This window comes from Sminthopsis crassicaudata, chromosome 2 (assembly GCF_048593235.1).
Source record: "Sminthopsis crassicaudata isolate SCR6 chromosome 2, ASM4859323v1, whole genome shotgun sequence".
In the NCBI taxonomy this organism is placed as follows: Eukaryota; Metazoa; Chordata; class Mammalia; order Dasyuromorphia; family Dasyuridae; genus Sminthopsis; species Sminthopsis crassicaudata.
The window spans coordinates 626,055,652-626,072,542 of NC_133618.1; the positions used below are offsets into that span (position 1 = coordinate 626,055,652).

Sequence of the window (16,891 nt, forward strand, 5' to 3'; positions counted from 1 at the left end):
AAATTGTCTTGGATCTTTGTATTGCTGGAAATAGCTAAGTCATTTACAGTGGATTGTTATACAATATTGCTGTTACTGTGTATAGTGTTCTGGTTCTGCTCATTTACTTTGCATCAGTTCATTTAAATATATCCAGATTTTTCTGAAAGCATCCTGTTCATCATCTATGATGTTAATATAATACTTTATTTCTTTTTTTTTAATTTAATTTTTATTTAATTTTATAATTATAACTTATTTTTTGACAGTACATATGCATGGGTAATTTTTTACATTATCCCTTGCACTTAGTTCTATTCAGATTTTTTCCCTTCCTCCCCCAACCCCCTCCCCCAGATGGCAGGCAGTCTTATACATGTTAAATATATTACAGTATATTCTAGATACAATATATATGTGTATAACCGAATTTCTTGTTGTACAGGAAGAATTGGATTCAGAAGGTAAAAATAACAGTTTACACTCATTTCCCATTGTTCCTTTTCTGGATGTAGCTGATTCTGTCCATCATTAATCAATTGGAATTGGATTAGCTCTTCTCTATGTTGAAGATATCCACTTCCATCATCATACATCTTCGTACAGTATCATTGTTGAAGTGTATAATGATCTTCTGGTTCTGCTCATTTCACTTAGCATCAGTTGATGTAAGTCTCTCCAAGCCTCTCTGTATTTCTCCTGTTGGTCATTTTTTACAGAACAATAATATTCCATAACATTCATATACCATAATTTACCCAACCATTCTCCAATTGATGGACATCCATTCATCTTCCAGCTTCTAGCCACTATGAAAAGGGCTGCCACAAACATTTTGGCACATACAGGTCCCTTTCCCTTCTTTAGTATTTCCTTGGGATATAAGCCCAGTAGTAGTATGGCTGGGTCAAAGGGTATGCACATTTTGATAACTTTTTGGGCATAATTCCAGATTGCTCTCCAGAATAGTTGGATTCTTTCACAACTCCACCAACAATGCATCAGTGTCCCAGTTTTCCCACAGCCCCTCCAACATTCATCGTTATTTGTTCCTGTCATCTTAGCCAATTTGACAGGTGTGTAATGATATCTCAGAGTTGTCTTAATTTGCATTTCTCTGATCAATGGTGATTTGGAACGCTCTTTCATATGAGCGGAAATAGTTTTTATTTCATCATCTGAAAATTGTCTGTTCATATCCTTTGACCATTTATCAATTGGAGAATGGCTTGATTTCTTACAAATTAATGTCAATTCTCTGTATATTTTGGAGATGAGGCCTTTATCAGAACCTTTAACTGTAAAAATATTTCCTCAATTTGTTACTTCCCTTCTAATCTTGTTTGCATTTGTTTTGTTTGTACAGAAACTTTTTAGTTTGATGTAATCAAAGTCTTCTATTTTGTGATCAATAATGATCTCTAGTTCTCCTCTGGTCATAAATTCCTTCCTTTTCCACAGTCTGAGAGGTAGACTATCCTCTGTTCCTCTAATCTATTTATGGTCTCATTCTTTATGCCTAAATCTTGGACCCATTTTGATCTAATCTTAGTATGTGGTGTTAAATGTGGGTCCATGCCTAGTTTCTGCCATACTAATTTCCAGTTTTCCCAGCAGTTTTTGTCAAATAATGAATTCTTATCCCAAAATTTGGAATCTTTGGGTTTGTCAAACACTAGATTGCTATTTTTATTCACTATCTTGCCCTGTGAACCTAACCAATGCCACTGATCAACTAGTCTATTTCTTAGCCAATACCAAATAGTTTTGGTGACTGTTGCTTTATAATATAGTTCTAGATCAGGTACAGATAGACCACCTTCACTTAATTGTTTTTTTCATTACTTCCCTTGAAATCCTCCACCTTTTGTTGTTCCATATGAATTCTGTTGTTATTTTTTCTAGGTTATTTAAATAGTTTCTTGGAAGTCTGATTGATATAGCACTAAATAAATAGATTAGTTTAGGGAGTATTGTCATCTTAATTATATTCGCTCGTCTTATCCAAGAGCACTGAATGTCTTTCCAATTTTTTAAACCTGAATTTATTTTTGTGGCAAGTGTTTTGTAATTTTGCTCATATAATTCCTGACTCTCCTTTGGTAGATATATTCCCAAATATTTTATACTATCGACCGTTATTTTGAATGGAATTTCTCTTTGTATCTCTTGCTGTTTGATTGTGTTGTTAATGTATAAAAATGTTGAGGATTTATGTGGATTTATTTTGTATCCTGCAACTTTGCTAAAATTCTGAATTATTTCTAATAGTTTTTTAGCAGAGTCTTTGGGATTCTCTAAGTATACCATCATGTCATCTGTGAAAAGTGATAATTTGATTTCCTCATTTCCTACTCTAATTCCTTGAATCTCTTTCTAGCCTCTTATTGCTGAGGCTAGACTTTCTAGTACTATATTGAAAAGTAATGGTGATAGTGGGCAACCTTGTTTCACTCCTGATATTAAAGGGAAAGGTTCTAGTTTATCACCATTACATATAATGTTTACTGAAGGTTTTAAATATATGCTCCTTATTATTTTAAGGAATAGTCCATTTATTCCTATACTCTCAAGCGTTTTTAGTAGGAATGGATGTTGGATTTTATCAAATGCTTTTTCTGCATCTATTGAGATGATCATATGGTTTTTATTAATTTGATTATTAATATGGTCAATTATACTAATAGTTTTCCTAATATACAACCAGCCCTGCATTCCTGGTATAAATCCCACTTGGTCATGGTGTATTATCCTGGGGATGATTTTCTGAAGTCTATTTGCTAATATCTTATTTAAGATTTTAGCATCAATGTTCATTAAGGAAATTGGTCTATAGTTTTCTTTCTCAGTTTTCGATCTACCTGGTTTAGGTATCAGTACCATGTCTGTGTCATAGAAGGAATTTGGTAGGACTCCTTCAATCCCTATTTTTTCAAATAGTTTACATAGCATTGGAGTTAGTTGTTCTTTAAATGTTTGGTAGAATTCACATGTAAATTCATCTGGTCCTGGGGACTTTTTCTTAGGAAGGTGGTTAATAGCTTGGTGTATTTCTTTTTCTGAGATGGGATTATTTAGACTACTTACTTCTTCCTCTGTTAATCTGGGAAAGTTATTTTTGAAGGTATTCTTCCATTTCATTTAAGTTATCGAATTTATTGGCATAAAGTTGAGCAAAGTAGCTCCTAACTATTGTTCTAATTTACTCTTCATTAGTGGTGAGTTCACCCTTTTCATTTTCAAGACTAACAATTTGCTTTTTCTCTTTCCTTTTTTTAATCAGGTTTACTAAGGGTTTGTCTGTTTTGTTGGTTTTTTCATAGAACCAACTCTTAGTTTTATTAATTAATTCAATAGTTTTTAAATTTCAATTTTATTAATCTCACCTTTTATTTTTTGAATTTCAAGTTTTGTGTTTGTCTGGGAGTATTTAATTTGTTCCTTTTCTAGCAATTTGAGTTGTAAGCCCAATTCGTTAGCCCTTTCTTTCTCTATTTTATGCAAGTAGGCCTGTAGAGATATAAAACTTCCCCTTATTACTGCTTTGGCTGTATCCCACACATTTTGGTATGATGTCTCATTATTGTCATTTTCTTGGGTGAAGTTATTAATTATGTCTATGATTTGCTGTTTCACTCAATCATTCTTTAGTATAAGATTATTTAGTTTCCAATTATTTTTTGGTCTATTTTCCCCTGGCTTTTTGTTAAATGTAATTTTGATTGCACTGTGGTATGAAAAGGATGCATTTACTATTTCTGCCTTACTGCATTTGATTTTGAGGTTCTTATGTCCTAGTATATGATCAATTTTTGTATAGGTTCCATGAACTGCTGAGAAGAAAGTATATCCTTCCTTTCTGTCTCCATTTAGCTTTCGCCAAAGATCTGTCATATCAAACGTTTCTAGTATTCTATTTACCTCTTTAACTTCTTTCTTATTTATTTTGTGGTTTGATTTATCCAATTCTGAGAGTGCAAGGTTGAGATCTCCCACTATTATAGTTTTGTTATCTATTTCCTCTTGCAGCTCTCTTAATTTCTCTTTTAAGAATTTAGATGCTGCACCACTTGGTGCATATATGTTTAATATTGATACTGCTTCATTATTGATGCTGCCCTTTAGCAGGATATAATGCCCTTCCTTATCTCTTTTGATTAGATCAATTTTTGTTTTTGCTTGATCTGAGATGAGGATGGCTACTCCTGCTTTTTTGGTTTTGCCTGAAGCATAATAGATTCTGCTCCACCCTTTTACTTTTAGTTTGAATGTCTCACCCTGTTTCAGGTGTGTTTCCTGTAAACAACATATAGTAGGATTCTGACTTTTAATCCAGTCTGCTAACTGCTTCCTCTTTATGAGGCAGTTTGCCCCATTCTCATTTATGGTTAGAAGGACTAATTCTATATTGCTTGCCATCCTATTAACCCCTGCTTATGCTTTCCTCCTTTCCTTCCCTCTTACCCAGTATTAAACTGGTGAACACCACTTGCTTTTCACAGCCCTCCCTTTTTAGGATCCCTCCTCTACCTTAAAGATCCTCCCCTTATTTTACCCCTTTTCCTCGAAATTTCTGTATTCCCTTCCCCTTAGCTTACTCCTTCCATTTCACTTTTCAATGAAGTGGAAGAAGTTTCACCATAAATCGAATATGTCTATTGATACACACTATGTTCATCTCCCTCCTTTCTTTCTCTCAGATATAATAGGTTACCTTTGTCTCTTCATGAGATGTAGTACCACCACTTTACACTTTATGACATTATTTCCTTTCCACCTCTAGTTTCTAAGACATATTGTACATATGTTCTTTACATATTTTTATGGCAGAAGTATAGTTCTCAAGATTTCTTTTTACCTTTTTAGAAATCTCTTGAGTTCTGTATTTGAAGATCAAACCTTTTATGTAGGTCTGGTTTTTTCATCAAAAATAGATGGAATTCATTTATTTCATTAAATGTCCATCTTCTTCCCTGGAAAATGATGCTCAGTCTTGCTGGTTAAGTTATTCTTGGCTGCATACCAAGTTCCTTAGCCTTTTGGAATATCATGTTCCAGGCCCTTCGTTCTTTTAATGTGGACGCTGCTAGATCCTGGGTTATCCTTATTGTGGATCCTCCATATCTGAATTGCTTTTTTCTAGCAGCTTCCAATATCTTTTCCTTTGTCTGATGGTTCTTGAACTTGGCCACTATATTTCTTGGCGTTTTGATTTTAGGGTCCCTTTCAGTAGGTGATCGATGAATTTTTTCAATGTCTATTTTACCCTCTGTTTCCAGAAGGTCTGGGCAATTCTCTTTGATAATTTCCTCGAAAATGGTGTCCAAGCTCTTTTTTTCCTCACAATTTTCAGGGAGTCCGATTATTCTCAAATTGTCTCTCCTGGATCTGTTTTCCAGGTCTGTTGTCTTTCTAGTAAGGTACTTGACATTCTTTTCAATTGTTTCATTTCTCTGGTTTTGCTTGACTACCTCTTGGTTTCTCCTTGAGTCATTCATTTGTACTTGTTCCAGTCTAATTTTCAATGATGTATTTTCTTCACTCACTTTTTTTATATCTCTTTGTAATTGTCCAATTGAGTTTTTATCTTCTATGGAATTTTTTTCCATTTTATCCATTTTATTTTTTAGAGAGCTGTTTTCTTTTTCCAGCTCACTAATCCTGTTTTCCTTGGAGTTGTTTACCTTTTCCAGCTCACTAATCTTTTTTCTCAATGATTTGATTTCTTTATCCACTCTGTCTTTGAATGCATGGGATGACTTCTCCAGGCTCTCTTGCCAAGCTTCCCTTTCCTTTTCCCATTTCTCTTCCAGCTCTCTTGTGAGAGCCTTTTTTATTTCCTCTATGAGATTCTTTTGTATTGACGAGCAGCTCATATCCCTCTTAGGGGATTCATCTGGGGACAGTCTGTTTTTAGTCTCCTCAGTGTTTGAAATCTGCTCTCTCTCCATACAAAAGCTGTCAATGGTTAGAGCCCTTTTGAACTTTTTGTTCATTTTGTCAGAGTAGGAATCAAAGAAAACAAACTGAAAAGAAAACAATTGGTCTGTTTTGCCGGGGATGGGGCTGGATGGTATTAATGGGCTTCCTCTAAAGACTGGGGGTAGAGCAGCAGAGAGCCACTAACAGAACAGCAATGACTGTACTGAGTCTGTGCTCTGAGGCTCTGAGAACGCACTGAGTCAGTATAGGTGAGGGTTGGGGGTGGCCGGGCTCTGAGAGGCTGGCTTTCTGGGGTTTTAATCTTCACCTCCGGTGTTTACACCCTCTCCCTGCTCCTGGCTTGCTGCCAAGACAGAGTATCCACTCTGGGGAAAAAGTCTTTTTGCAGAAACGGCAGAGATCGTACCCCTCCCCATCTGGTCTGAGCTGTGTGAGCTGCCTCTCTCTCTCTGGCTTGCCTGCCCTCAGTCTTCACCCAGTCTGATTGACCCTCCCCCGAGCAAACACAGACCTTTTCTGGCGACTTTCAAGGATGTCTTCTCTTGGTGATTATTTGTGGATTTCTTTCTGGGTCAAGCATTAAGTCTGAGGCTTGTCATGAAGTAAGTTCTGAGAGAAAACGAGGAGCTCAAGCAGCTGTCTGCCTCCACGCTGCCATCTTGGCCGGAAGTCCTTAATACTTCATTTCAATCATATACTATAATTTGTTTGACCATTCTCCAATCGATGAGCATCACCTCAACTTCCAATTCTTTGTCACCAAAAATAAAGCTGCTCTAAATTTTTTTGTACATATAGGTCCTTTTATTTTTTATTTTACTTCTTTGGGATAAAGATAGTATTGATATTGCTGGATCAAAAGAATATAAAACTGTCCCTTTGGGTATAGTTTCAAATTGCTCTTCAGAATGGTTGGTGCATTAGGGTCCCACTTTTTCCACTTCCCCTCAAACATTTGACATTTTCCTTTTCTGTCATATTGGCTAAACTGATAGGTATGAGATGGTACCTCAGAGTTTTTAAATTTGCATTTCTCTAATTAATAGTGATCTGAAGCATTTTTTTCATCCAACTATTTTCTTTTTCATCCATAGATCAGAGAGGTGAACCATTCCATACTCCCCTAATTTGCTCATGGTATTCCTATTTCTGTTCAAACCCATTTTGTCATTGCCTTCATAAATAGTGTGATATAGGCCTATATCCTGTTTCTGCCCTACTGTTTTTCAGTTTTCCAAACAGTTTTTGTCAAATAGTGAGGTCTTGTCCCCAAACTTTGGATCATTGCATTTATCAAATATTATGTATTGTGTATCTAATCTATTCTACTGATCTACCTCTCTATTTCTTAGCCAGTGCCATATTATTTTTAATGATTACTGCTTTTTAATAAAAGCTGAGATCTAGGATAGCTAGCTCCCTTTTCCCTGTTCTTCTAATTTGCTTATAATATCATTCTTTCTATCTAAATCATGAACCTATTTTGACCTTATCTTGGTATATAGTGTTAATTGTGGGTCAATGTCTACTTTCTTCCATAGTAGTTTCCAATTTTCCAGCAGTATTTGTCAGATAGTGAGTTCTTATCCCCAAAGCTCAGGTCTTTGGGTTTTTCAAACACTAGATTATTGTAGTCATTGACTTCTGTGTCTGATGAACCAAGAACTATTTCTTGGCCAGTACCAAATGGTTTTAATGACCACTGCTTTATAATATAGTTTTAGGTCAGAAACAGCTAAGCCACCTTTATTGACATTTTTTTTCATTAATTCCCTTGAACTTTTTGTTCTTCCAGTTGTACTTTGTATTATTTTTTCTAGATCTGTAAGATAATTTCTTGGGTGTTTAATTGGCATGTCACTAGGGTCACTTTTTTCCTATTAAAATTCCCCTGATAATGGGAATTTTGTTATTACTTTTTTTTAACACTATACAATATTTTTGGTAGTTTGAATGATATGATATTAAATAATTAGATTAATTTAGATAAATTTGTCATTTTCATTATACTGGCTTTGCCTAATCACAAACAACTGATATTTCCCCAATTGTTTAGATCTGATTTATTTTGCTTGAAAAGAGTTTTGTAATTGTATTCATATAGTTCCTGGATGTTCCTTGGATAGTATAATTCTAAGTATTTGATATTATCTTAAATTATTTTAAACAAACTTTCTATTTCTTGCTGCTAGAGATTTTTGGTAATGTATTTGTGTGTGTGTGTTTATTTGTATCTTATAACTTTGCTTATGTTGTTAATTATTTCAACTACCTTTTTTTTTAGGTGATTCTCTGGGATTCTCCAAGTATACCATCCTATCATCCTATTTGCAAAAAGTGATAGCTTTCTTTCCTCGTCTATTTTCATTCATTCAATTTGTCTTTGCTTCATCACGTATCTTATTGAAATGATAGGTAAATATATTACTTCTCATTGGTAGAATGTTTTTCTAATTGTTGTTTTTACTACATCTTCTCAGTAAATGCCCCTTCTAAAACATGATACTACTATTAAATGGAAGGACACATTAGATAGAGGCTCATGAACAACAGTAGAAACTACAAGCACTTAGACAACTCTAGAAAGCTGGGGGAAGAAATAGTGTTCTTTCCTTTAGGAAGCAAAGCTATCAGTGGCAAATGAGTTTGGAGAATGAATTGCAAAGGAAATGCTACAGGTATTTTGACTCTTTTTTTTTATCATCAGAACTTAGGATAGTATCTGGCCCATGGTAACAGTATTGATAGTAAGTCCTTAAGAAATGATGTTTCTTGATTGATTACTGAAAGAGGATTTGAGTTCATGTTCTCTGAATCTAAATACATCACTTTTTATATAAAATGGTGTTCTCTTGGTAAGAGTCTTAGAAAATTTCCCTCCTGCAAGACTGTTCCTAGGCTTAGAGTGAGAGGGACAATATCCCCTCATTCAGTCATTATTTCAAGAATACAACTGAAATGTTTAAATTGTCACTCTGTTATCTGTTGTTCTCCCTCTATGACTGAACAATGTCCCTTTTCTCTACTATATTTGTTTGATGCATTTTGTGATATTACTCAACTGAATGTTATTATCCTGGGTAAATATGTTACTTTGTACCTATTAGGTAGCAGTCTATTATTTCTTGGGTTATTTGTAATCTTCATTCTTCTAGGCTTGAAGTCCTAGGATTCTCAACCATAGATTTGGGAGGGAAATAGAAGGCAAAAAATCAAATAGGATTTGAGTCCCAAAATGTATGCTTTAAGAATTTCGCCAAAGAAAGACCCCTGCTATATTGACTTTGGATATTAATTCTATAAAAGGAAAAGAACAGATGCATTTCATGCTATTGTATGATATATTTTCTTTGGGTAACCATCAGACAATAGGTTACAGGAGGTATGGCGACAATGTAGATGCCTAGAAGATCTCAGATGCCAGAGAAGTGCCACTTTGTGCTTTGAATCAGTGTACTTTTGATTTGACACTGCTTTGAATAGAATGAAATACCCAAATGCTTCCCAGTTCCCTTTTGCTCTGAATTCCAAGAAAGGACCATTGCCTCAACCACAGACAAGTTCCATTGGGGTACAATGACTTTGGTAACAACCTTGTGAGGAGAAAGTATTCTTAACCTATAAACATTGAGACTTTACAGGCTTTAGAGGGATTATTTTTTTCTATGACACTGTAACTACAGGCTTCCTTGTTAAATACTTTCTTGCACTTGACTTTGTCATAGACCAAAGGTTTCATCACCCTGTTGGTGGAAAAAATTGGCAAAAATTAGACAAAAATAGGCAAAATAGGGAATTAATGAATAAATTATTAAGACTCTTACCTTTATTCCAAACAGCCTCTGATCATGAATCACCTCTCCTTCCTAATCACCCAATGAACATTTCAATCTACCCACTGGCACAGATGGAGAACATATTGGGCTCTAGGTTCTTAGTTCTAATTCTAGTTAGCTTGTACTAAAGGCCAGGGTCACACAGAAAAGAATTGTCTATCCTACATTTCAAATTGAAGGGAATCTTAAAAATCACCATGTCCAAACCTGTCTATTTTTTTTTTTTTTAGAAATGAATAAATGTGGCTGAGTCTAGTCAAGTGACTTATTCAGGGTCATAGAGGTAATCAAATTATTAGTTGAGATTTCAATAGGAAAGAATCAAAGATCCTAGATTTCAAACTAGAAAGAATTTTAGAAAGTCATCAAGGTCAAAACATTCTCCTTTTCTTTTTAATGGATTAGGCTCATAAAATTCAAATGACTTGCCCAAGGCCACACAAACAACATGTATGTGTCTGAGGAAAGTTTTAAACTCAGGTCTTTGCAACACCAAGCTCCATGCAGTGTCTCCAGTAGAGAGATTAAAGTCTTGCTCTATTCTTTTGTGATTGGGTCACTTCCAGGATATCATGTTCAGTTTCTTTTAGGAAGGAAATTGATCATCTGGGGAACATTCATTAGTTAACAAAAATGGAGAGAATGAAACAGTGTCATAAAAGATAGAAGAATCATAACCTGAAGAAGAGATGGACTTGCTCAGCTTGTTTGTTCTTTGGCAACAGAGCTCAGAAGTGGAACTGGAGGCTCAAAAGGGACTTTTTTTAAATGCAGTGGGAGGAAAGCTTCTTAACCATGAGAACTCTCCAGAAGAGGAAAAAAAAGCTGTCCTCACTGAAGACCTTCAAACACATGTCTAATGGCCACTTATTGAGTAGGGGTTTCTGATTCCCACCCTGGTTCTACCCCATAATCCCTGAGGTCCCTTCCAGATAAAAGATTCTGTCATTTTACATCTATTGACATCAAGGCCAGCCTTGAACTTACTTGTTGCAGCATGATTGTCCAAATTTTTTATCACATATACAATGATCACAATCAGAAAACCATTGAGAGCCAAACTCATGGATTATTCCATTTATATCCCTGCAACCTAAAACAGAACATAAGGCAATTCTGTTCAATTGCAACTGATGCTTTTAGAATTTTTTTTACCAAGTCTTTAATGCCACTAAATCATCCTAATAGTGGAGTATTTGGGCCTCTTTCCCCCTATTTCCTTTAATTTCCCCCATTTTTTGTACTTAATATTTTTTCTAAATATATGTAAAGAGAGATTTCAACATTCATTTTTGTAAAATTTTGAATTTTAAATTTCTCTCTCTGCCCTTCTTCTCTCCCTTTCCAAAGATATCAAGCTTGTTAAATAGTTGCATATTAGTCATATTGTGAAAGAAGTATCATAACAAAAGGGAAAAAAAAAACACAAAAAAGAGAAAAGAAATTGAAAAAGTGAAAACAGCACACTTTAATCTACTTTCAGAGTCTTTTACTTTTTTGCTTGTGGATGGCATCTTCCATCACAAGCCTTCTCCAGTTATCTAGTATCAATGCAATGTTGAAAAGAGCTAAGTCCTATAATAGTTGACTGTTCCACAGTATTTCTGGGACTGTGTACCATATTCTCTATGCTCTGCTCACTTCACTCAGCATCAGTTCCTGTAAGTCTTTATAGGTTTTTCTGAAATCTGCAAGCCCATCATTGCTTAGAGAACAATTGTATTCCATGACATTCTTTTGTGATTTATGATAATAAAAGGAATTTGGCAGGACCCCTTTGCCTGTTTTGAAAAATAATACTATATAGTATTGGAAATATTTGTTCTTTAAATGTTTGGTAGAATTTGCTTGTAAATCCATCTGGCTTTGGAGATTTTTTTTTGGGGGGGTTCATTAATGGCTTATTCAATTTCTTGTTTATTAAAAAGTTTTTCTCTCTCCTTTTCTATTATTTTCATCAATATTTATCCATTTTACTTAGACTTTCAGATATTTTGGCATATAGTTGGGCAAAATGATTCTGAATTATCATTTTAATTTCTTATCTCTTGGTGTTGAATTCACTGTTTTTATTTTTGATACTGGTAATTTGTTTTTTTCTTTCTTTTTTCTAATCAAATTAACCAAAGGTTTATCTAGTTTTGTTGGATTTTTAAAAATAATCTCCTTCTCTTAATTTTATTTATTAGTTCAATAGTTTTCTTATGTTTAATTTTTATTAATATCTCCTTTAATTTTCATAATTTCTAATTTAACATGTAATTGGGGATTTTTACTTTGTTTTTTCCTCTAAAATTTTTAGTTGTATTCCAATTTATAGATTTCCTCTTTCTCTGTTTCATTTAGTTAAGCAATTAGAGATACAAAATTTCCCTTCAAAATTGCTTAGCTATATTCCACAAGTTTTTGTATTTTTTCTTGTGATTGTCATTCTCTTTGATGAAATTATTGATTTTTTTCTGATTTATTGTTGGAACCACTCATTTTTTTTGGATTAGACTATTTAGTTTTGAATTAATTTTTAATCTATTTCCATGGCACTTTATTATATGTAATTTTCATTTCCTTATGACCCGAAAAGAATCTATTTAACATTTCTATCTTTTTGCATGTGACTATAAAATTGTTGTCCCCTAATCTATCCTCAGTTTTTGTACAGGGGCCTCGTATTGCAGAGGAAAAGGTATATTTCCACCTACTCTCATTCAACTTTCTCCAAAGGTCTGTCATATATAACTTTTCTAAAATTCTGTTTACTACTTTAACTTCTTTTTCGCTTATTTTGTGGTAAGATTCATCTAGATCTGAGAGAGGGAGATTAAGATTCCCTGCTCATATAGTGTTGCTATCTATTTCTTTCTGTGTATCACTTAACTTTTCTAAACATTTGGATGCTATACCACTTGGTGCCTATATGTTTAGCACTGATATTGCTTCATTGTGCTACTCTTTAGCAAGATGTAGTTTTTCAGTTCTAGTTAGATCTTTTTTTAATTGTGCTTTTGCTTTGTCTGAGATTAGGATTTCTATCTCTGTTTTATTTTACTTCATCGGAAGCATATATATGTATAAATATATACATATGTATTCTGTTCCAGACTTTTTGCTTGATTCTGTGTATATCTCTGCTTCAAATCGGTTTCTTGTAAACAACATATTGTAAGATTTTGATTTTTAATTCACTCTTCTATCCACTTTCATTTTATGAGAAAGTTCATTCCATTCACATTTACACTTATGATTACTGTGTATTTCCCTCCATCCTATTCCCCTCAGCATTTTCTCTCTCTCCTTTCACCCTGTTCCTTTCACTAGTGTTTTCCTTTCATCTCTCACTTCCCTCAATTTGCCTTCCCTTCTATCAATTCCCTTTTCCCTTTTCCTTCACCTTTTCCCTTCTTCTTCCCTATTAGATAAGATAAATTTCTATTCCCAACTGGGTATATATTTCAGCCAAATTTAATGAAAGTAAGATTTAAACAATGTTTACCCACTCATGTCTTTCTCCCTACTGTAATAGGTCTTTTTCATCTCTTCATGATTTAATTTACCCTATTCTCCCTCCCCCTTTCCTCTTCCGCAAGTATAATCCTTTTTAACTCTTTAATTTTTTATATAATCAGATCAAAGTCAACTTATACTCACACCCATATAGTTCTCAAGAGTTACAAGTATTACCTTTCCATTTAGGGATGCAAACAGTTAAATGTTATTGAATAACAATTTCCCCCCACCCTTTTTTTTTTCCTTTTTTATCCTCCCTTGAGTCTTATATTTAAACTTTATTTTCTGTCCAGCTTTGTTCTTTTCATCAGGAAGATCTGAAAGTCCCCTATATCACTGAATTTTGATCTTTTCCCCTGAAAAATAATAATACTCAATTTTTGCTGAGTAGTGATTCTTGGTAGTAATCCAAGACCCTTGTCTTCCAGAATGTTATAGTTCATGCACTCTGATCCTTTAATGTAGAAGCTGCTAAATCCCATGTAATCCTGACTGTGACTCTTTTGTATTTGAATTGTTTCTTTTTGACTGCCTGCAAGTATTTTCTCTTTAAAGTGATAATTCTGGAATTTGGCTACAATATTCTTTGGTGTTTTCCTTTTGGGATCTCCTTTAGAATGTTATTAATATATTCTTTCAGTGACTATTTTACTTTTGGGTTCTACAATATCAGAGCCATTTTTTTTCTCATCATGGCTTTCAGGTAGTGAAATCATTCTTAACTTCTATTTCAAAGACATATTTTCCAGGCCAGTTTTTTTTCCCAGAGAGATATTTTACATTTTCTTCTATTTTTTCTTTCTTTAAATTTTGTTGGACAGATTCTTGATGTCTCACACTTATTAGCTTCCACTTGGATTTATAAGGAACTATCTTCTTCAACTTGCTTTTGAATCTCCATTTCCATGTGGTCAATTTTATTTTAATGGAGCTGTTTACTTCAGTGGAGTTTTTTCCCTTTGATCAGTTCTGTTTTTTAAAGAATTGTTTTCTTCAATCAATTTTTTTTCTTTTCTATGTTGCTAACTCTTTTTTTTTTTGCAATTATCCTGTATAACATTCTTCCCCAGTCCCATTTTTCTTCTGCCTCTCTTATTGATTTTTAAAATCATTTTTGAGGTCTACCAAAAGAACATTTGGGATTTGAGTCCAATTCATAATCCCCTTTAAGGCTTCACATGTAGGCATTTTGCCATTGCTATTTTCTTCTGGATTTGTGTTTTGATCTTCCCTATTGCCAAAGTAGCTCTTTATGAGCAGAACGCATTTTAAAAAGTTGATTTCTGATCCTAAGGCACAGGAGGCACTCTCACAAGCTACTTTTGGTGGGGGATAAGGGTTTGAGCATTGACTTTTCCTGCTGAAGACTGAGGTGCTGGTGGCTTGTCAGGCATATTAGTGTGTGGCTAGTGTAGTCTAGCCCTGCCTGTTATGCCAGGGTTCTGGAGTTCACAATCTGTCTGCTGCACTGGGGACCTCATAGCTGGCCTACTGTGCCACAGCCTGTTGAGCCAGGGAAGGGGAATAGTGGTTATTGATCTGTTCTGTGGCTAAGAACCTCCTGCTGGCTTCTCAGCACTATTCCTGTGCAATGCTACACTCCCTTTTCCCTAAGTGAGATAGAACTTTTCTGAAGTCCTTCTAAGTTAGCTTAAGATGGAAAATTGTTTCCTTAATCTTTTCTGGATTCTGTTACTCCAGAATACATTTAAAAGGTTGATTAATATTGTTTCTGAAGGAATCTGGGCAGAATTCAGGCAGCTTCCTAACCTCTCAACCATATTGGCTCTGTCTCTCTGTACCACATTTAAAGACTTCTCAAGGAGTTTATACAATTTCCCTTGGCAACCTCCTTTCATGTTTCACAATAAATTCAGTCATGAATATTCCTTATTTTTCTCTAAGGTCTCATTATAATAATTGGAAACATTCAATATGTGTTAGCAGATCAAGAGTAGAATATAAACTCCAAGAAGGCAGGAACTTTTCTTTTTGGGGGGATTCTTTTTTTCTCATGTTAACTTTCTTTCCATGATGAATTTTGACTTTGTAGCTGAAAACTTAAGCACATCTGTAGATTAAATCCTTTTCCCCACCTTTTGTTCACTACTCTCATCCCATAGGTATTGGCTCTAATGGACACAGATAGACCACACAAGGTTGCCCCAGACACTTTTCTTGCTTAACAAATCCTTCTGTCCCTAGAGAGAGGAAACAATTATAAACAAAGATTTACCTTGTACTTCAGTATCTGGCATAATCTCCAGGGGAATATTCATGCATTGAGCATCACAGTATATCAAAAAGTTAGTCAAGGCAAAGAGAACACCTAACATGGTATTCTATTTTAAAAAAAGAGAAGAGATTAAAAAATTAAAGATGGGTAGGGAAGGGAAATAGCTACAGTTTTTTTTCCAAGTTTTATTACTGATTTCCCATTTTCTTCCATAGTCACTGCCCAATATACAGTTCCTCATCCTAGCAAATGATCCTTCCTTTGTAATAACAAAGTCCAAAAAGGGCATTGGACATGGAGTCAAGAAGACTTGAGTTCAATTTGGCCTCAGACACAATTGTGCGACCTATGATAAATAATTTAGTCTGTCTGCCTCAGTTGCCTCATCTATAAAATGGGAACAATGACAGCCTACTTAGAGTTCATTAAGTCAAGTACTCTCATTTTACAGAAAAGAAAACTGAGGCATTTATAAGACTCTGTCTTGTTCAGAGTCCCCAAATTAATAGCTGATACATATTTCAAGCCTTTGTCATATTGAGTCCAAATACCTATTTAATTTCTGTATATTTTGCCTTCTGTGTGACTACTCATTTTTTTTAACTTTTTTTGTGTTGAATGTAGTTTTTATTGTATCATGATCTGAAAACAAAGCATTTACTATTTCTGCCTTCTTGCATTTAATTTTGAGGTCTTTATGTCCTAATTTATGGTCAATTTTTGTATAGGTTCCATGAGGTGCTGAGAAGAAAGTATACTCCTTTCTATCACCATTCAGGTTTCTCCAAAGATCTATCATACCTAATTTTCCTTATGTTCTATTTACCTTTGTAATTTCTTTCTTATTTGTTTTGTGATTTGATTTATCTAATTCTGAGAGTGCAAGGTTGAGATCTCCCACTATTATAGTTTTGCTGTCTATTTCTTCTTGCAACTCTCTTAACTTCTCCTTTAGGAAGTTAAGTGCCATACCACTTGGTGCATATATGTTTAGTATTGATATTGCTTCATTGTCTATGCTATACTTTAGCAGGATATAGTTTCCTTCCTTATCTCTTTTAATTAGATCAACTTTGCTTTTGCTTGATCTGAGATAAGGATGGCTACCCCTGCTTTTTTGACTTCACCTGAAGCATAATACATTCTACTCCAGCCTTTTACCTTTACTTTATATGTATTTCCCTGCTTAATGTGTTTCCTGTAAACAACATATTGTAGGGTTCTGACTTTTGATCCAGTCTGCTATCCACCTCCACTTAATGGGAGAGTTCATCCCATTCACATTTACAGTTAAAATTACTAATTCTGTATTATGTCAAAATGTTTGTGGCAGCCCTTTTTGTAGTGACTAGAAACTGGAAAATGAATGGATGACCCTCAATTGGAGAATGTT

The 16,891-nt window shown here is 34.4% G+C and overlaps 1 protein-coding gene across 9 annotated transcripts in view; it reads right to left on the minus strand.

The window, feature by feature from the left end:
- Positions 1-337: 337 nt before the first annotated feature.
- The window catches only part of LOC141558731 (beta-microseminoprotein J1-like), a 48,909-nt gene continuing 32,355 nt past the window's right edge, over positions 338-16,891 (minus strand). For 5 of the 9 annotated variants that reach the window (XM_074296367.1, XM_074296371.1, XM_074296369.1 and 2 more), the window contains 3 exons: positions 15,499-15,604; positions 10,746-10,851; positions 9,245-9,665 (listed from right to left, as the gene is read on the minus strand). Coding sequence is in view for 8 of the 9 variants with exons in the window: in XM_074296371.1 (XP_074152472.1) it covers positions 9,536-9,665; positions 10,746-10,851; positions 15,499-15,598 (336 nt within the window). In the remaining variant the exon portion in view is untranslated. Of the gene's footprint in view, positions 9,666-10,745; positions 10,852-15,498; positions 15,605-16,891 lie in introns of all 9 variants that reach the window. The other 4 variants (XM_074296366.1, XM_074296363.1, XM_074296362.1 and 1 more) reach the window with 1 other exon arrangement.